The 21,420-nt window shown below is 39.9% G+C and overlaps 2 protein-coding genes and 1 long non-coding RNA gene across 14 annotated transcripts in view; 2 read left to right on the plus strand and 1 right to left on the minus strand.

The window, feature by feature from the left end:
* CWC22 (CWC22 spliceosome associated protein) overlaps positions 1-386 on the plus strand; it is a 24,209-nt gene extending 23,823 nt beyond the window's left edge. For both annotated transcript variants that reach the window (XM_023930908.2, XM_023930909.2), the window contains exon 20: positions 1-386. This exon is cut by the window's left edge and continues 376 nt beyond it. In XM_023930908.2, coding sequence (XP_023786676.2) covers positions 1-175 — 175 coding nt within the window. In that variant the 3' untranslated portion in view covers positions 176-386.
* An 8,317-nt stretch (positions 387-8,703) lies between these two features.
* LOC147652234 (uncharacterized) lies at positions 8,704-19,550 on the minus strand. Of its 2 annotated transcripts, XR_015289361.1 has the most exons (3): positions 18,978-19,550; positions 14,330-14,792; positions 8,704-10,809 (listed from the first exon to the last, which is right to left on the minus strand). It is a non-coding gene; the product is annotated as an uncharacterized LOC147652234 (long non-coding RNA). The 2 variants fall into 2 exon arrangements; XR_015289360.1 differs by lacking the exon at positions 8,704-10,809 and having other exon boundaries at positions 13,521-14,792.
* Positions 19,551-19,576: 26 nt separating this feature from the next.
* ZNF385B (zinc finger protein 385B) overlaps positions 19,577-21,420 on the plus strand; it is a 151,867-nt gene continuing 150,023 nt past the window's right edge. For 2 of the 10 annotated variants that reach the window (XM_086898125.1, XM_086898132.1), the window contains exon 1: positions 19,609-19,816. Coding sequence is in view for 1 of the 10 variants with exons in the window: in XM_086898123.1 (XP_086754249.1) it covers positions 21,191-21,245 (55 nt within the window). In the remaining 9 variants the exon portion in view is untranslated. Of the gene's footprint in view, positions 19,817-20,066; positions 20,342-20,793; positions 21,246-21,420 lie in introns of those variants that run through there. The other 8 variants (XM_086898123.1, XM_086898124.1, XM_086898131.1 and 5 more) reach the window with 8 other exon arrangements.

The raw sequence follows: 21,420 nt of genomic DNA on the forward strand, positions 1-21,420 counted from the left end.
AGGAGGAGCAGGAGGAGCGCTCCCGGAACGGTTCGGAGAGGCAGCGGGACAAGCACAGCCGTTACCCCGAGCAGCACCGGGAGTCCCGCAGGAGCGACGACAGGCGCAGGGACAGCTCCCCGCACCGGCGGAAATAGAGCCCAGCCGCCGTTCGCAATCAATTCCGAGCTGTTAGAACTGGATTGTAGAAGCTATTACTGAAGTTTCTTTCAAAAAAAGAGATTTTGTACAAAGCAATCGTTTGCGTTTGTAAATTTTACAGACTTTTTTCAAATTTTCAGTACCACTTTTTTATAACTGTTTCTCATGGAGTCTTTCTGTTATGTTCTTTGTTTGGAAAGACAAAGGTCTTTATTTTGTGAATAAAACAGTAAGATACCAGCAAATTGGGTGTTCTGTCACTTAGTTTCAAGTATTTTTAATTGTAACTTTGCAATCTAAAAAACTTTGGTTTTTAACTCCTTGTAAATTGAAAGCCAGATGCTGAGGCTGGGATGGTATTGTACAAATTTCAGACTACAAATGTGAATGTTACATGAGAAAACGATAAAATTTTCAAACAGGCATCCTATATCTGCATGTTCTTTCAACCTCACAAACATGAAAGCCTTTAGACCAAAATTTTCAGGAAATCCTCAGTTGATTTTTTTTCTTCAAGACTTAAAAATTGAAAACACAATGTTGCTGTTTTAAATGTCACATGTGAAAGTGTGTCAGCTTGTTCTGTTACTTTTCACAATGTTTTTTAATATTGTGACATCCTGAGCTAGTTACACTTGTGATGTTTTTGGAACAAAGGGTTGGTTTGGTTTTTATTTTTCAGTTGTGACTTTGATTTCCAAGTCTCAGTCTTCAACTCTATCCCTACAGCAGGAACATTTAAGGAAGCTCTTTTCCAGTATATAAAAAACAAGAAAGCAAAATGGGATGTTTCAAATCTTTTTACATGTTTTGAAGTGCTCAAGTTTTTTTGAAAGCAGAGTTCAAAAAAACCACCCCTCAGTTGCTGCAGCACTTCATGATATGAAACTGTTCTGTCTGGAGTCATGGCGTACAACTTGCTGAATCTTGATTTCATGAGAAATGAATCAAAATTGTCTGGGTAAGAAGAATTCTCAACAGTAAGTTACAGAAAAATTTACAAAGTCTTCAGGATTGAAATAGCAAACAGTGTGGGGGCATGGTCAGTAGGAAAAAGGTGGTAGTTGCAGATGATGCAGTTGTAGCTCTATGACAACATTTCTTTTTTATTTGGGAAATGAACACGAGTGTTGGACAAAAGAGAACTTTCACATTTCATTTGTAAATCATATTTCTTGTATAAAGCATAAGAAATACATTTGAGCTGTTTTATAACAGAAAGTAGAATCATTCCTAAGGAAATAGATCAGTTTTGCATAAATCTCACAGCATTTTTCTAAGAAAAATGTCTATTTTATTTTTTTCTGTATTTGACAGAATTTATTTCTGCAATCTTTCATGTAATAAAATGTTTTCAGTCAAAAACATTTTCATAGAAAATAAATTTATATTGCAGAAAAAATAAGATTTCTGTCTTGTTAAGGCACAGCTAAAAATACTTTGGTAGCATCATGTGTTATATGTTTAAACTGTTGGGTTTTTGCCCAACGCACGTCTCATTTTCAAAATGATGTGTGCATTTTGGCAGTGTGTTAAATCCACAAAAGCTTAATTTGAAAGAATGTTTTCTAAAGAGAATTCTGCTAATTCTTATGCTTCTTTGATAACTCCTTATGTACATTATTGAAAGGAATCTATACTCCATAATGGTTTATTTGTACAAGCTTATTTAATATATCTACAGTAATACTTCCCTTAATATGTTATGGGTTTAATAGCACATATTTTATTAACCCATAATGTTTGAGACTTTCTGGCCTAGTTAAAAAGTTTGTTAATTACACCTTTAATAAATGGAAATAAATTAAAACAATACATGGGAAAACATGTAACATTTATTCTGCAGCATCCTGTGCCAGCAGTACAGTGTTTTACTATAGAGTATCTGTAAAAGCATATTTCTTTTATAACCTCTGCCTGATCACTTGAACTTGCTACTTTGTCATGTGTTTTCCTTGCCATCATGTATGTGATTTTAGAGACCTAAACCTGTATATTTGCCATTTTGCTTTTCTAGTAGTTAAAATTCACCTTCAAGCTCACATTATGCCAGTCTGCTCTATAGGCTTGTCCTCCTGCCCTTTATTTATTTGTTTTACTGCATTTTTTACAAGGGAAAGAAGTCAAAATACTCTGTAATATTCAAAATGAGGGTACTCCAGGAGATGCACAGAGCCACAAGTTTTGGGGGTGTTCAGCTCTCAGTTGCTGTAGAGCTGAGTGACACTGGGTGATTTGGACTTGCTTTCCTTGTTCCTTGCAGTAACAGCTGATTGTAGACACCGCACAGTAAAGAAGTGGCTCGTGCCTCTTGTCTGTAATTAATACTGGAGCACTAGATTCTGGTTGGAACAGCAGTTTTGACTGAAAGTCTTCAAGAAGCAGAGGTCCTTTTGTTTGGTTCTTAATCTTTGATACTTAAAACCAAAGCTGAAACACCTTGACCTTGGCTTAGGGGATGAGTGATAGAGGAATCTTGCAGACTTGGCTGTGCATCAGAAATTTGTGGGAAGGAATTTGTGCTAACCTGCTCTGATACTGCATGCTTAAAATTTAGTTTTCATACGTGATTGTAACATCCACATCCATAGATACAGCAAGGGAGGCTGTATTGCTTTTCTAGGAGTGCCTGGCCAAGTTCCTGAATTTCCTCACGGTGGTGGTGTGAGGTGTTGGAGAGATGAGCTGCTGACGCACCCAGCAAATTCCTGTTGGTGTAGGAATAAATCTTGACTGAAGCATTTGTGGTATTGGTAAGAACTGTAATTCCGCTCTCTGACTATATTTGGAGCAAGGTCTCCGAGTGTGCATGTTCATATGCTCAAATCTAAAGTGGGTTTTTTTTGGGGGGGGGGAGAAAAAAATGACTACCACTGTTTAGGTCACATTGTTACATAAATCATCAAAATACAACCTCACAGTACAAAAGCAGATAAATTTTGGGAAAAATAAATTGTTTACATTTAAATTACCTTTAACAGATGATGCTTTCTAAAGCAATTTTACTTGCTGTTGAAGCAACGTTGCATTCTTCAGATAGCAGATAGTTTATCTCCAGTTCTGCATAGGAATGGAGGCGTGACTACAATAATGTTTTTCTGCTTGTGCTGTTAAATAAATTTTCTAGTCAGATCACGTACATACTGAAAATCAAATTCAGTCTTTGCATATTACTGGTAGTACTAACTAGATGTTGATGGTACATCGTTTTAACCTAGGAGCATGGTGTTCTCTAATTTACTTGAGGCTCTAGTAACATAACTTAACTTTTAAATGCAGGGTGTACTCTAAAATAGCTTAGTACATGTCAGATTCCTAAAAAATACATGAGCTGGGGTGGGTGCTTTAAGCTCCAGTGGCAATTTAAATGCCTGCCTGCTATTCCATTGGTACAGTTTTATGAATAGAAAAGAAAACCATAGTTTGTCCTCATTCATCGTTCTTAAACTACTTTGAATTGTCTTCCACTGCTGAGGAAAGCATAAGGCAAATTTTCCCAGACAATTTAAAAGAGCAGAAATCTATCAATTACATGAGGAGAGAATTTACTCCAGTTACTTGAATAACATACAGACAGTAGGGAGAATTGTCCTTCAATTCATTTTCAGTAACCCTAACCCAGTATGTGCACTCATATGCATAATATTTTGATGAACTTTGATTGCCTACAATGACAGCAGCCCAACCCATTCCACTTCCAGTGTTAGGGTACCCTAGCCCTAACCCTAACCAGATTTAGTGTATTTTTAAAGGTGTTTTAAATGTGTCAAAATACTTTTTAAAGAAATGGTGGAATGAAAATGCAGACTATAAGGGGTTATTTTTATTAGAACTACACAGAAAATAAATAGTCGGTTAAAAGAGACAGGAACAAAATAGAACTTTATAAACTGGAAAGACTTCAGTTCATAGTTGTTCAGATGCTGTTTAGGTTTTCCTCAAGTCTGTAATTTGGCTGAGACTAGTTAGGGATTTTCTTTTCTTGTCTAGTCATGAATGTCATCAAGCATTTTCCTTTAACTTAAAAAAAACGGGAGAGGGTGCAGCTTAAAACCTTAGTATTGTTGACCCATAAATTGTTTTTTATGCCATCAAACAGACAAGCCCATTAAGAAAATGAACTGCCACATTTTGACTCTTCAAGCTATGTCCATTTTGAGTATTTTTCCGATTATTTTGTGAAATAAAGGGGGCACCAAAATCTTTCTTGAGGGGGAAAATAAGGTGCATAATTCCTTAAGATGGTAAAGAGCAAGGATGTGTGAGAGGATGTGAAGCTCCATGAGAGAATTTGTTTCCAGTGTCAGGATGGCCGTGACAGGTAAGAAGTGCAGTCAGAGCTGTTCTTGCTGGGGCTGCTGGTGCAGGTGTCTGGGTGCAGTGCTAATTGGTTTTGGTGACTGGTATTACTCTTTAATTACTTACCCAAAATCTTAACCAAATTATTCTTAACCAAATCACTCAGCTTTTAAAATTGGTGGTCCCTTTGCTGTTTTTAAATGGCTTACCTATTGCTTTCGAGGCACTTCATGCTCCTTTCACAAATCTCTTATGAAATTTGACATTTTGAGGGGTTTTTTTTATAAAAAGCTGTGTAAGAGTTCCTTTGTGACTACCTTTCCTAGAATTTGGTATAACTTGGAGAAGATTCCTTGTATTTTCAAGACCCCATGAATAAGCTCACGCCATTCCATAAAGTCTGAAAATTTTCAGCACCTTTTTTTTACCCTGGAATAATATTCATTGATTTTAAAGGGAGAGGAGTATGATGTATACATACTTACTTACAGGTGCTGCTACTGTACTGCCTGTATTTATTTTGCTTAGTACTCTCGTTAGGCTTTTCTTCATTTTCTCCTGCTTAGGGCTTTTTTTATTTTTTCCCTGTCCCTTTTAAACTTCATTCTTTATCACATGTAGTGTTAGCCATTTAGAAAAGTATAATGCCACAAATACATCAAAAATTTACTATATATGACCTGCATAATGCATCAGAAATAATCTTTAAAGGACAACTTGGCTGAGGGAACAGTGTGTGTCCACACCTACAGTAAAGAACAAGCGCACAGCGTGCTCCTTGCCTTCTCCTCTCCTTCTCCTTAGAATAATGAGTTACAGGACAATTGCAAATTTAATGAGGTTAATCTGTCTTCCATTTGTTAACATTTCTTTCTGGTTGCCTTCTTTTTGCACTGCCTTTGTTAGGAGGTAGCATCAGTAAGAGTTTTACAGGTTTCTGAATTTAGATAAAGAGGTTTTGTATCTGCCAATGTGCTCTCAGAGGAGCCCCAGTGCTATTAAGTAACAGCAGAAAAAGTAAAGAGAGGTCAACATCCAGCCCAGGCTAGGATCCCTTAGTCCTCTGTGTGCCTGTAGGGAATGCCAAGAGTTGGTATTTTCCTACTGCATCATCAGCCCGAGTCTTTTGCCCATAAAGGCTCATGCAGGTTGATCCATCAACTCCAGCTGGGCAGGGCTGTTACAAGAGAGGTGCATCCTACTGTGCCCTGCCTTTCCCCAGTGCTGTGAAGTGCAGAGCTGGGTGTGTTATGCTGCTGTGCATTTTGCTGTTGCTCCGCTAACGTTTCAAGCAAGACAAGCAGGAGGTCTGGTCAGCTGTTCCTGCACACTGAGGATTCACAATGGCTGCTTGAGCCCCGTGTCTCATCTGCCATGGCTGCTGTAGGGGTCATAAGCAAAGAGAACCCCTCAGCATACAATGAACTGAAAGAGCCTCTCTTGGCTTCAGAGAGCCCAGAGGGAATAACTTCATTACACCAAAGTTAGCTTTTGCAAATACTTTCCTCCGGCACCTTCTTCCTGGTTTTCAGTTACAAGTGAATGTCTTTAAGGGAAATTGCGGTGTAACCCAGTTTTTCATTTGATAAATTAGAAAAACTGGAAAAAAATAGTGTTGTCCAGCAGTGTTGAAGGAAGAAAGATTCCACTGACAGGTAGCTGACAGCAATCTTGTATTTTGCTCTTTCAGTCCTAGTGAGAATGCCCCCCTCCCTCTCACACCACCACTCCTAACTGCTAGGAGCTTTAAACACACTTCTTCACAGAAATGCATGCCAATGCATCTCTTCTAAACTGTCCTCCCCATCTCCCAGGTGCCCCTCCTAAAAGAAAAGATGGTTACTTCTTTCTATTCCCTTTTAAAAATGGCATTTCATGCCCCGATTCTGGTGTCTGTATATACACCTTGAGTAGGAGACTTTAGTAAGTCATAGTGTTCAGGTGGCCTTCTTGTAGTCCTGTCTGTATGTTAACCTGTGTTCACAGACTCCAGTCTCAGGGGACTTTTATGGTAGACAGAAAGTTCTGTTAATTTTTGGGTTAAAATAGGCAATTGAAAAGTTGGTGTATTAGATTGTATTATGCTGGGGGTGCAGACAGCCTTTGTGGCTTCCCATGAGGGAGGAAGACTTAAGTGATGACTATCTGGAATGGAATGCACTCTTCTAATGAAGATGTTTCCTTTGTTCAGGCCCTGAGGCTGGATTTCTGTTCCATAGCCTCTGGTTCTTTGATTAGATTCACAAGGTCCCTTCTGCCATACACTTCATTATGAGTCAGCAGAAATGGGACACAAAAGTGCTTAAGAAAAAATTGAAGCGAAATGACTTACTTGATCAATGACTGAAATGAGAAACTGAAAATACACATTTGGGGAAAAAATGTCCCTTTGCAACTGTGTTCCCTCCTGTCCTCTCTTGTCTGCATAGAAGAAAACCTTGTTATACCTCTTTGTAAAAGAGAGACAGTGCATCAGACTGTTTTGATCATTGTACTTGTTTGAACTTGTTTGAGATGTCATCCACGAGTGCTTTGCAGCCTGTCATTTTCTGCAGATTGTGTGCATTTTGTGATTACGGCTGAGGAGAAACTGTGAGGATGGGCTCCTTCCTACAGCCATGGCAGGGAAGGACACGTCCTTTAAGGAAGGAACCTCAGGCTAAGTTCATCCCCGTGCATGCAGAGTTGGTTGTTTGATTTTGCAAAGACATTCTTTCCTCCCACTTCATTTTTAGCTCTCTATTTACAGGGTTGCAGATGTGCTGGAGAAGTATATTTCAGTTCTCCACATATGTATAAATACACACACTTGCATGCAGTCTTCCATTTTCATTCTCTAGTTCTGCAAGGGTTTAAAATTAGTTGTATTTATGAATTAGTATAGTTCATTGGAATAAATTTCAGCTATTTTTATTCTGTAATGAGCTTTATCACCATGCTATCTGAATATCTCACAAACACTGTTTTTCCTCCATACCCTGTTAACAGTGTAAAATATTCCTAGTCTTGATGATGTGAAATCTGGCTGGGAGAAAAAAATGGTGTGTGGTGAATTACCAAGGTTCTCTGCTGATACATGGTGTGATATAGTGTCACCAAAGAGGACAGATATCTGGATTTTGATAGTATCTCTTGATGGGCACTTCAAAAGGTGGGATTGCAAAACCCAGCATTGCTAGTATTGTATTTTGGTGTCACATTCTGAGGTTTTATACACATTTATATACACATTTATACACATTATTCACATTTTAGTGAAGCTAAAGCTTCACTAGGACACTGCATGTTGAGATGAGGCTCTGCCTTGGGATGCCAGGAAGATGGGTGGAGCATCCTGTGGTCTGTGTCTCTCTGATTACCACTGTGCTAAAGAGAAAAGCTAGATTTAGTGCACAGGATTTCTACCCAAGGCTCGAGGTCTGCCTCATTTTGGTTGCACATATAATGAAAAACTTTGTTTCCCAGTATTTATAGGAAGGCTTCATTTCCTTAATTGCAGCTTCACTGTAGTTTATAAAGAAAATACAGCATGAAGAGCCATTGTTTTTATGATCTGTATCTCATGCATAAGTTGAGGGAGAGTGAGCTTCAAATTTAGTTGTATGGCTGTTGTCATCAATCTATGAAACTCATTTTGAATGACAGCTTTAAATTGCAGTTTACCCCTACTGTTGGCTTTCACTTAGTCTTATTCCTTGTTCCTAGAAAGTCCTGTCTCTTTTTTTCATGGAAGACCATTAAAATCTCTTTTCATAATAATAATTTAAAGGGGGAGCAGGGAAACTCATATCTCTGGAGGTTCCCTCTTATTTTCTTAATAAGGTTTCTGCTCCTCCGTTTGTTCAGAATCACATATGAAACACTCAGTTTCTTATCAATCAGTGTTTCAGAAGAAGATTCCACAAACCTTGTAGACTATTCTTGTGGAATTGTCAGAAAGAAAAAAGGTTGTAATATGGTTTAAATGCATTGTTTTCATTTTCATTGAATGTTTCTCCTGTTAAAAGATAGAAGTGCTCATTTTCTCTTCCATATAATATTCATTACTGCCCGTATGCAGGGCTAAGTGTCTATTCATCTCTTCTGTAAACATTCTTTAGCATTTCACTGCAGAAGAAAAGCCTTCACAGCCTATAATCATATTTATTGCCTCTCCTTTCTCTCTCACATTTTTCCCTGTGATTGTGAACTGTTCTCTGGGGCCATCAAACACAGAATTCCTGTTGATGGGACCCTACCACTAATTTTCAAGATGTCGTCGTATTTTGTGTTTTGTTTTGTGTTTGTTGGATTGTTTTTTGTTTTTCCTTATGCTTTGGAACAGTCTGTATGTTTGCTTCTTGACAGCCACTGAGCTGTCCACAGTGATGCTCTGGTCTTTCTACTACAACTTGTACACCAAACTTGTACAAATAATTCAAAAGATTTCTTCCAGTGTCCATTACTCTGTTCTTGTCAACAAAGACTTTCAGCTGTCAATGTTTTGTACTTTCAATTAATTCAAGTTCTTTAGTTTTCTGTTCACTTTTGTTCCAAGTAAGCTGAGTGACAGCTCTCTGCACTATCCAATGCTAGAACATGGGTTTGGGACTGTTTCAGTGTTAACCTTTTGCCACAGAGAATATCAACCATGTTTGTGTAAGCTGTCTAGCATCACGTCCCACATCACTGATCTCTTACCTCGCAACTGGCTGCTTTTTTAAAAGCCTCTTGTGCAGGACTTATTAGAGGCTTTCTGAAAGTCCAGACAAATCAGATTATTCCAAGTAGATTCCCATAATTTTAATTGCATTTAAGTTAATACTTTTACTTTTCACTGAATATCTATCACATATAAAAATTGGGTCAATCATTTCCCTAAAGACCTTTGATATACAACTGACTACTTGAATTAAAGGATTAAATTGCCAAAGAAAAGATTAAAATCTTTCCAAGAGGATAATTCAAGGACTTCAGTTCAAATATATTTAAAAATATATTTAAAGGGAGAGGAAATGAATAAGATAAAGAGACTGGGTGTGAAAAATGTTTTGAGTCCAGGTGGTTGAGCAGCTTCATTTGAAATTACTTGAGGAACAGCTTGAGTTCAATTTTTTTCATGCCAAGGACCAAAAAAAACCCTAGTGAAATAAAATATTTTACTTATTGAAAATTATCTTAATCCCTTGAACTGCTTAGTTCAATCACAAGTAGACACTACAGAGCTGCCGTGTCCCCGGTTTGCTGCAGCAGGTGACAAAAGTAGGAGGAAGTGTGAAGACAGCATCACTCCCTGTGGATTTATCAATCCATGTGTTACCCTGGACACCAAGACGCAGAGCCTGGCACACGGGCAGGGGGGATGTCACATGCACAAAGGCTTGAGAGCAAGGCCAAGGACAGCCTGCCACATCTCCTTCACCTGCTCTCTGCCTTCTGCCAGAGAGCTTGAGCCCTCCCTGTGCCCTCCGGTTCGACAGAAGCGATGGCAGGGCCAGGGAACCGACCTGCAGCCAGGGCAGCTGCTGCTGGGGAGAACTCTGGGCCATGTCCTAGAAACAGCCTGGTGCTGGAGCTGAGCATCCTCCTCAGGTTCTATCTGATGCAGCCCTGGAGAGCATGCGGGGACCCCGGGGAGGCTGCCACAAGCTCAGTACAGGCACAGGAAAATCTCCTTGTTGACTTCCTTATTGGAGACAGAACTGCATAGAACGTGCTCTCTTTGGCGTACACACACACTTTTCGAGCACAAAGTCTGCACCAGAGGAGCTTAGAGCTGGACAGCCAGGGTTGGCTTCATCTCCCCAGTCTGTTCTGCAGAGCCTTAGCTCCCTTCTCCACTCAGAATTGAAAGCAGTGAATGACAAAGCTGCAGAGTTCTGGTGAAAACTTTTTTCTTGCCCGTTTATAGTCCCTCATTCTACTGCAAAGAAAGAATGAATGCAGGTTCTTTGGGAGAGCCCATCTCCCCACTGCAGTTGCTGTCTTGAAGGTTTCAAGCTCCAAAAGGAATTGGTGGAGATAGTATGTTTTGTAGAATGATGGCTGGCAGAGGAGACAATCTTGTCATACATCATTTCCTTTGCGGAGACACAGCAACCTGTCTCTGCCATGCAGTTGCCAGATTCCCACATATTTTCGAAAGAGGTGATTTCCTGTGCATCTACTGGGGGGAAAAAAAAAGAAAATTTGTCCCTAATGAGCTAAAAATTGTGAGAGACTGTAGGGACTTTGTGTAGGTGGGGATCTGAGCAGTGCATCACTTAGTCTTCCTTTCATTCTGATTGCAGAATTAATTCATTTGTTTCTGTGGCTCTTTCCAGCAGCGATTTTTTGTTATAAAAATGTGAGACTACCCATTGTCTTGATTCTTTCCTATTTGCCCATGCTCTGCAAATATAAAAAAATAAATTTAGAAATCTTACTGCTTTAATATACCTGCATAGTTTAGTGTAAGAAAGGTTGTTTTTCATTTCTGCTGAATGCTGCAATAGCCATGACTGCTGATGTCCTGATCAACTTAGTCTTTCACCTTTACAATGAAGTTGGAGAGAAGAGAGAAAGATTGAATGCACATGAATTGTTTGGTAAAAGATCCTCTAGGTTAATAGCTCAAAACATTAACTCATTCAAATTCCATCCAATTCATTTCTCAACATAATTACAGAGCAGACCAACTTTGATAAAACCTCTCTAATATATAAAGTGCATTTGTTGTTGTTTAGATAAATGTGCATCTGCACACTGAAGCATCTTCTTATCTACGTAAGTGCAGAGTAATTATTATTGTTCCCCTTGGAGCTTCCACCAAACAGACATGGTAGGAGCTCAGGGGGAATTTCTTTCCTCCTTTTGGCACAGGCAGCAAATCTTCTACCCAAATCTGCACATCCTCCAAAACTTATACAGACCTTGAGCAGCCCCCAGAGATCCCTCTGCCTTATTGTTATCTGTGGAACTGCTGCTGTATTTCCTTACAGCCTGTCATTGGTATTCACAACACCCAGGAGACAAACTTGTTCTGCAGCCAACAGAGGCCTCATGAAGAAGAGACCTCCCGGTGTATTTTTCACTAGTTCTGAGGAAGCACAGAGCCTGGCACTCAGTGCCTCAGGCCTGCCTGCCCTGCAGAGATCCTGACCACAAGGGAGACTCAGCCCCATCTCCCATGGCCTTGGGAAAAGTTTCACAGAGCCACTTTCCCTTTGCTCTGAAGAAGCTGTTGCTCTCTGAGGAGCTCGGTGTGGTAACAAACCCTCTGGTATAAGACTGGGTGCAGATTCTTTTTTGCAACCGTAGCCTAAGCAATTCTCTTCTGAGATCTGAGAGCTTCCTGTTCTGCTCTTTCTTTTATCAATGCTGAAGCTACTCTTTTTCTGTATATGCTAAGCCTCCTCAGAGGGAGAAGGCAGATCTCATGGTAGTGCACTTTTTACATTGCACATGAGGTTTGATTTGCTTCTCTGTGGTTACACCAGATGCAATTTTGTTTGCAGGATACTATTTTAGTGACTGTTCTTTTTCTGGGACTGTGTAATCATATGGAGGCAGCTTTTGATCCGTTTAGTACATAATTAAGCTCTAGCTATTGCTGTCTTTTTTTGACAGAATGGTGAGTAAACTAATGAATGAAAATGTGCTGGGGGAAAAAAACAACTTTTTTCAGTTGAGTTATAAACCCTAAGAAAATCAGATGTAGAATTAAGTTTTGATATAATTTCTATTACTCTTCTCCTAAAATCTTAATGTAACCATCCATGCAATCTAAGGAAAGAATAAATATTTAAAAATGTTTGTGGGTCTCAGTGACAAATATGGTAATTCTAGGGTTGTAATTTTTTAAGGCTGTGGAGTTGTATATTTAATAAGCAGCTATTTAATTATACATTGTGCTGGGTCTTTAAAATATATCAAATATATAAAATATATAAATTAAAGAGCTGCATATTAAAATTAATCTTTAAAATGAGTAAGTGGTTAAGTTGGGAAACTTAAGTTTCCCAAAGCAACTTTACTGTGTTACCTGCCAACTACAATTTAGTAATCACAATATTACTCTTTTACCAATACAACAAGTCAATCCCAACACTGTGCATGAAATCCCTCTGTATTCAAAAAGTGGTATATCCACATAATATATCCATCCTTCCTACTAGTCATGCAGACGTAACTTCCTGCAGTTTAAATTAATATGTGTATGCAGGCATAAAACTCTGCTGAAAGTAAGAAATCAGAATGATCTAAATCTTGTGTACTGTTTGCTTCTCTTCCTGTTCCAATGTTCTTTTATGTTCCAATGGCACAAGCCTGCTCTAGAAGGTGTCCAATTACTGTGCCTGTAGACTGATTCCTGTGACTCATCCAGTGTGTCAAGAGGCATCCACCCTATTGATGCAATTTCTCACATTCCTGCTGAAATTAAACAAGCACAGCTGCAACTTGTCCTTTAAATATTCTTACAACTGGTCTTCATTCATGTTTTGTAACTATTTCAGTTACTTTGCATTTCGTCCTGTATTTTTTTCTGAGTAATCATGAAAAAGCAAAAAAAGTTTTAGGATGGAAAAGGAAATGTTTCCATATGAGAGGGCAGTTTTGATATGCTGTCTCTCTGTTGGTGGAGGGAAAAAATCAAACCAGTAAACCTGTAGTCAAACACTTATAAATTTCCAGAACTGATAGTACGGCCCACACTGTCCAATAACACAGGTACTGCTAGTACAAGCTTTTAGTATAGAGCTGATGTATATACATTTATCCTTTCCAGTAAATGCTCTTGTGCTGCCCTCCTACACTGAAATATGCTGCAATACCAGCGTACAGCACTTAACAGAAGTGTCTGCTTTCAGACTGGTTTCACAGCATGCTGCACCACCTCAGTGAAGCAGCTCGCTCCTGTCACCTGCCTCGCCATACTTGCACTGGTCCTGTTTAAGACAGAGCTGCATTTGGAGCCAAATCCTCTCCTTGCTGTCACTAGGGTAATTCCCCTTGGGGATTAATTAGAAGGGCTATTATTTATTTTATAATTCTGGATGATGCATTGAGATTTCATACTGAATAGCATTAATTTAAGTACTTGCAATCAAGGACAGAATGCATTTTTTATAATGCTTTGTTTTATTCTCATTGTTCAGAGAAGGTCTTGAAGCTGTTGTAAATTGCCTTCCACAACCACCCTTTTTATTTGACTCCACACTAACTTTTACAATGTATGCTTTGGCTATGTAAAGAATAAAAGATTATAGTTACCACTGGTACCTTTTTCAATCCACAGCCCAAGATAGAAGATGACTAGTTTCCCATGTGATCTAAATCACTAGCACTTATATTGGATTTTGTATTTCATGGTTTTCCATCAGGGAAAAAGTGCCAAAATTATGCTGCATATGTTTGGCTTCTTTTCTGTCCTTGAAGTGGCAAATCTCTGGGAGAAGAGACTACCCTTAGCCAAAAAATTATCTTTTCAAATCCATTTTCTTGGAATTGTAGTTTGTTACACCATTTTTATATAAATATAAAAAAAAAATTAATATATAAGCATCCTTACTTTTTATTTGGTGACACCAAAGTAACAAATGCATTAGTTCAAATGCCTTATACTACCCTTCTCACAGTTCCTCATCTCCTATGCTGTGCAGGATATTTTATATATATACACTACTGCTGTGCAGTATTATTTTATAAAACAGATGGGAACTCAGGAGGTGACTCTGATCTTTCACCTGTATTTTAAAGAGATACTGCATAGTTCTTATCTGGAAACCCCTGGTGATTTTAATGGACTCAGGTTTAGGAACACTGAGGAAAGGAAATATTCTAATTGGTTTTGTTTTTCAGCTGAAGAACAGTTTGTTTCTATGTTAAATGAAGTAGTGAAAACAAATAGCATGCCATCTGGCTAGCCTACCAGGGTACTTTACCAGGAGGTGTTCAGATGTTCTCTCTGCCAGTTTTCAACTTCTTAAGTCCTGTGTTACTGACGTACTCTCTTTACACACTTGTTCTTTCCTGTTTAGGAATTATCTTGTTCCTTGAACTCAATTAGAATTTTAAAAATAATACTCTCTCTTGCAAAGATTTCCCCTGTCTGTTGTTTGAATTATTTATCCTCTAAATTAAAAAAAAAAAATCTCTAGTGTTTCCAGCATTCTCAGTAAATTGGTTATACAGAGAAATAGTCCTCCATGTTATCTGTGAAGCTGATATTCTCAGGGGGCAGGATAGCATTGATGTACCAGTGAGCTCTCATCCTTGGAACAGATTGTGACTGAAAGGAAGGGTTTAGCAGCTTTTCTAGTGCTTGGAAAGATGTCATATGTTTTTCTTTAGATCACTTTTTTTCTGCTTCAGTTTCTCAAAGCGAGAACATCCTGCAAAAAATAAAAACATTTAACATAGCTGAGAAAGGAATGAAGTAAAAACAAAAGTAATTTCATAAAACAAAAATACTTATTGCTGACTGCAACTTTTAATATTGTTTTTTCTTTGTATGAAACAAACATATGTTCACAAATATATTTGAAAATAGCTGTGAGTATATAAATGACAACAAATTCGTGAAGAAACATTCATATGCGTTTTTGGTTCATCTGTTTGTTGTTTATGATGAAGGTGCACATACAACTCTAATCACAACTTAGAAATGTGGTTCTCTGAGCATGACGTAGATAATAAAGAGAATTCCTAGTGCCAAACAGCTTACAATCTAAATCCAAGTAATTTTTCTCAACATGCAATCAGGAAATAGAAATGCTATCACAGGAATTAACTGATCTGTCACACAGTACAAATAGCATAGTTATGTAAGATTGAATGGTTGGTAGATATTCATGTGAGTATACTTTATGAACTAACTTATCAAATAATTTGGAATCATGCAGATAATTTGTAGGCACCCTTCCCATCTGATACAGACCATTCTAAATATAGCATGCTAGACACAAGTTTTGAAAAAGGAATAAATTTGAGCCATTAATAAGTCAAGTGGGACTCTTAAACACACTTTAAAAACCTGAGGAAATTGGAAATCTGTGGACAAAAGTAAATCACTGTCCTCCTTAAAAAATACAGATAGACTGGTTAGGAAGTAGCAGGTTGGCTAAGTAGTTGCTTTGTCTGTTTATACAGGGGAGGCAGATGGAGATCTGCTAAATCTGGGATTGTTTCCCCAGAGGCAGTAGCGGGGAAGCTGGAAAATGTACAGGCATATAAGATATCTGGTTATAAAATGTCAGATTTCCTTAGAGGAACCAAAACTCAAGACATGCATACAGATATAAATTTTAAATTGAGTAAGGGGCTCAATGAAGTTTCAAAAGTCTTAACAAATACCTGATCCAGAAACAACTCCTTATTGTAAAAAAAACCCAAAATACCAAACAAAACCAAAAACAGGTGACAAACGAGAAATTTCATGCCAGTGGGAAAAACTCTGACAAAGTCTATTGAAGAAAGGTTATGAGCAAATTCCAAAATCTGAGTTGGGATTTTGGGACTGGGATATGGATTCAGGCACAGAAGATCTTAATCCAGTCATCATTTTTTCACCATACTTTTTACATGCTTAAAAGTAAGTGGTTAGATTTTCAGCTGTGTTTTATTAAAATGCTGCTTATCAGGCCTTAATTTTGAAGACTGTGGAAATGAGTGGATATCTTCAGGAAAAAAAAACAAAAACAAACCACAAAACCAAACACCTCTCAAGTTCCTTCCTTTCATGAACATGGTGACAAGGCTATTACTGTCTTAGAATGGGTAGAGTGCAAAGCAAACACAGAAGGCTGCCCATATTCACTTAAAGCCAATATGACTTTAGAGAATCTGGGGCAACTACTCTGGGAAAGAAGACGTGTTGAGGTAATCACTTAGAAACTTCTCCCATTATAAAAGCATTGGTACTTAATGAAGGGGAAATATTGAAATTACTGTACCTGTAGTTTCTGTGTCTACATCTGGTCTCCCAATTTCTGAAGTGTCTTTTACTGAAACACTTCTCAGCAAAACTAACATTTAATAGGTTACTGCCGGAGAAGCCAGTTGAAAAGAAGTCCTGGAAACACTTGGTTTATTTCCACAGAGGGATACTTGTGTAACACGCCTTGAAAGTATTTATTGCTGTTGTTGTTATTCCTTGCTTTATTTGCCATATGGGATCACCAAAAAGGCAAATCAACATTTGGAGCATTAGGATACTATTTTCATATTTGGCATAGACAACAAACAAACAAACAAACAAACAAAAAGTCTGTAGTCATACCTCAAATGCCCTGTGGTGCTTAGAGGCAGCTTATTTTTGAAACGGATGGTAGAAAAGCATTATTGAACTTTAATTCTCAAAAAGTAAAAAAAAAAAAGGAAGACTTCCTCAAAATAAGTGCTAGGCCTTTTATATATATGTGTGTATATATATAGCTTAGTGTGGAGAACACAGCAGTTTCCTAGTTTGCTGGGGACAGAGAAAAATTTACTTTGATTTCTGGCACTGTCTCTTACAGGGTGAGTCATGAATGTGAGGGTTACTTGAGGCCTGCCAGTGGTGACTTCTCCTCATAAAATTATATTGAATGTCACCCAGATGTAATATTACTGTTGTCTTTTCTAGAAAATGTTTCCCAGCTCTTGGGACATGCTGAATAGATGTTGGGTTGCAGGCATTCCTAAGAAGTTTGTTTACATGCACCATTCTGCATAGATCTACTCCTTTCAGTGATAAACTTGGGTCACATTAAACCTATGTTCAGTGACAGATATTTTAGAAAAGCCATCCAAGTTTGTTTTGGTATAGCCAAATTTAAAATTCTGGGAAAAACAAAGTGATAAAATTCAATTCTAATTCATACTCAGCATGTCTTCTTCATACTCAGCATATTCTTAGGATAAGATCCCACCTCTGTCTGGTTTTATGTGCTGGTTTATGCAGATTTCCAGTAGAAATGCATCTAATAGCAGCCTCTCCTTTCCAATAGGTTCCTCTGAATTTACAGACCTGTTATCTCTTTATAAGATCTCCCAGGCTAAATGGTCTTACTGTTACTCACATCATTTTTGAAGTTGCTTTTATATTCTATAACTATTCTGTAATTTTATAACTTTTAGTGTGTTTCAGCATTTATAGAGATGAAATATGACATGTTGATAATACAGATCACAGGACATTTAAAATTTTCCACCCCTCACATTTACACAGTCTTATACACCACAGGATTTGATAGGGAACTGGAGTCAAGAATGGTGAGTTGTGCAGTGGAAGACAGCTGTGAATTGCATCAAAAACATGTGTCCAATTGTGAGTTAAATTTTGCTGTTTCTCATGAGAATAGGCCTTTCAAAGACAGACCCAGACTTGATGCTTTTGCATCAAGTGTTTGAAACCAAATTATCACCCCCCATTACATCTCTCTGTAGGAAGCTGACGGTTAGAATTCACTGAGATACTTTTTTTTTATTTTTTAATCATGACCACTGAACAGAAATGTACTGGCTCTGAAGAATTTTATAGTATTCACAGGGGTTCTTGTACATTTTCATATTAACAGCAAGTATGGTGCATGGTCATTTGCAGGCCACCTTTCTATTTGAGACTGAAAAACATCTCTGTGGCAACTACAACAGCTGCTTACATAAGTAAAAAATAATACTTCCTGGATGGAACGTTCTTAGTTCTTTACAATACGACTTGAAAGCTGGATATGAAGAAAAAGTTGCTGAGTTTTTGTCCAGTCAGAGATATTGTGAGATTTTGGAATGTGTTTTGGAGACTGTTGTGCTAGTTTACTGCAAGTTTGTCTTGAAAAGGGCTAAAAGATAGACAAAAGATAATAAAATATGAACATTTTGGATATTGCTAATGCACAATCATACATATATATGCCTTTTCAAGAAGGCAATTTGATCAATTTATTGTCTGATTGATCCCAAACCCTCTCTGAGTATTTTTGTTGTTGTTGTTTGCTGCTGAAGCAGATGTGTGCATTCAAAATTCCTCTACCACTGGTCCAACATTCCCAGTTTCAGTAGTGGATTTTTCCTACTACGCCATCTATTCTGCTGTTACAGAATCAGACAAACTCAAGACTTCAGGGGAAAATAACCAGTGTCCTGTTTTCAGCTGCTCTTTCTCTCTGTAGGAGACCAGTAAATCTTTCATAAGGGCTTAGGTATGCTTTAAAGTTCAGATTTCTTCTGAGAAAGAAGTTTGTGGTGGGTAAAACACCAGAAGAAGGGTTATATTCATGTTTTTATGAGATGATTACTTCAAACTCTCAGAATTTCCTGTCCCAAATGCTAAAAGAACTTACTGAATATAAAACTGTAAACAAGGTATGATGCAATTCTTAATAGTATTAAGTATCACTGCTCTTCTCCAAAAGCTAAAATTAAAGTTCAGCAAAAAGTTTTTATCCAGTGTTAAATGTTCCTGCTTTCCTTCCTGCAGAAGAATAGCAAATTAAATACTGTAGGATTCCCCTTGTTTACATCACATTCTCTAGGAGCAGTGTTCAAACTATAAAAGCTAACTCCAATTATAAAAATGCTGTAAAATTTCTTACACTTACGTGTGCACTGTATTTGATGCTTCTACCATTATCATTATTATTTTTCACTTTAGTACTTAAAAAACCTGATGTTTTCTAGTGTAATGTTTATATTTAGGACACGCTTTGACATTTTACGGAACAGAGCCGAGGAGCAGTGGCTATTGTTTTGAAGCGCTCACAGGTGGGCTGGCAAAGCCGGCGGGCTGGGAGGCTGGCTGCAGGTTTGTGTGAATTCGGGGAACGAAGAGCAACCCCTGACGACCAGAAGCTGAAGGAGTAAGGAAAGCAGGAGCTGCTGCAGCTGAGTGTTTGGGGGATTGTTCCTCACGGCTGTTGCCCCTAGGTCGAGGTTGCGCTGCCTGTGGCACGCCAAGTCCCAGCTCCGGGCTCCGGGGCACATAGAGGTGACTGCAGCCGGCCGGCGCTGGGCTCACCCGGGACAAGCAGGCCCGCTGAGCTGGCGGAGAAGCCCTCCAGCCCCCTCGCCTCAGCCGGATGCTCCGGCTCTGTGCTCTCCCTCACGGGCCCGGCCGCCGCTCTCCTCACGGGCCCGGCCGCCGCCGCCACAGGTGCCGGGGCCGCCCCGCCCCCGGCGCGAGCGCGCAGGCTCCGCCCGCGTGTCGACCCCGGCCCCCGCCCCACCTGAGCCCGCGGGCGGGGCGGGGGCCGGGCACGGACGGGCGGGCGGACAGACCGATAGACAGAAAGACAGAAAGACAGAAAGACGGACGCGTCGGGAGAGCTGCGGGGCTCCGGCGGAGTTGGCAGGAGCGGGGCTGCGGCGCCCGCCCGCCGGTGCCGCGCTGCCTCCCGCACTCCCTCCCTCCCTCCGTCCGTCCGTCCGGGCGGCTGCTGAGGTGAGCGGCGGGCGGGGCGCGGGGGTACCGGCGGGGACCTTGCTCAATGTCACGGCGCGGGGCGAGCAGGGGATGCGCCGCCAGAGCCCGAGCCGCGGACCAGCCCGTCCGCTCCGCCCGGCAAAGTTTGCCGGCCGGAGCCGCAGGTTGCGGGGTCCCCGGGGTGTCCTCCTGCCCGGGCGGGCTGCGGGCTGCCGGGGGCTTATCGGCGGCTCCGCAGCATCGCTGGTTTGCAGAAAGGATAAAGCGCGTCTCTAAATAGGTCAGGGGCTTCGGCAGCGCCTGGGATTTGCGTAACGATTTTTGTTACGTGGGGAAGGTGCGGGGCTCCTGCTCCCGGCTCAGAGGCTGGACCGAGCGCTGCTTTCCTGGCACACCGAGTGACTTTTTTAAAAGAAGTAGCTGCATGAGCACACCTCGGCTTTCTTGTTTTTTAAATCCCGACGACTTCGGGAAAGTTAAATTTCTTCAGCAGAGGAATTAACCCACACGAAGGAGTCATCCCTGATGAGCTAATTACGCGTGGTGAGTGTAAGTGCTTGGCTTCGCAAGCCCGTGGACGGTGATGGTATGTTTAAAACGTTAAAGTTTATGTCCTGGTGACACTGTTTCAAAATATGTGGAGGAGAGTTAGGTACAAGATTGTATTTTTCTGCAGCTACAAGCAAGAAATGCTCTTGTTTCAAAGGAATTGTCAGAATATTCATGCATATCTGAAGGCTTAGGTTTGTTTTCTTGCTTTTGACTCCCGATCAAACTTGGGAACTCTCTTCATGGGTTTCAAAGGTTGTGAGCTTGGTATTAGATCTGTATTCTTAAGCTTGAGTGGGAAATCTATAAATGGAAAAGTTAGAGAAGAGTGGCACTGTGAGTCCCCGAAAGTTTCAATAAATCTTCAGAACACAATTTAACTGCAGCTAAGTACTAGTTACGGGAGGAGGGAGATGATAATTTTATTTCCATACTCTCTGCTTTAGTGCTTTAGTGCTTCCTTGGAGAAAGTATAAAAATGGGATGCACAAGAAGTCCTCTTGCTGTCAAGAACCTGTATTTTTTGGTCGGCACGAAATGTAACATGAAACAGTAGTGTAAAGCGCTGAAGTCACTGGGGATGCATCCGTGTGATTGCAGCAGGTGTGGATGAAGCGCTGCTGCCGCAGGTCCAGGAGGAGAGGCAGTAGCACGGTACTGGTGGGACGGCCAGGCTGGTGGATTCCAGCAGAACGTGCTCTTCGAAGCTCCTGCCTCTCGTGGCAGCAGTGTGCTCTCCAGTGGATGCATCCACCCTCTGCCCGGTTACTGCAGTTCTGAAAACGAAGAAAAGGTGTCTCTTTTTGTAGTCCAGATCTGACACTGGACTGCTGTGAACAGGTTATGCTGCTGCTTCTTTTCCAAAGCAGTAATCTTGCTACTCCTTTAAATTTACCAGGTCAGTAGATTAGGGGGAGGGACAGTGGTTTTCTTCTGTTTTGTTTTTAGGGCATTCCTCTATAGTTGAAAATTTTCTTCTGGTGTTTGATCTTGCCAAATGTGGTTTTTGTGTCTCATACCTTTTCCAGTGCATGAAAATTGATATGCTTGTGTGAAATCCAAAGGTGGAAGCT

The sequence above is a fragment of the Cyanistes caeruleus genome, chromosome 7 (genome assembly GCF_971803275.1).
Source record: "Cyanistes caeruleus chromosome 7, bCyaCae1.hap1.1, whole genome shotgun sequence".
Lineage (NCBI taxonomy): Eukaryota > Metazoa > Chordata > Aves > Passeriformes > Paridae > Cyanistes > Cyanistes caeruleus.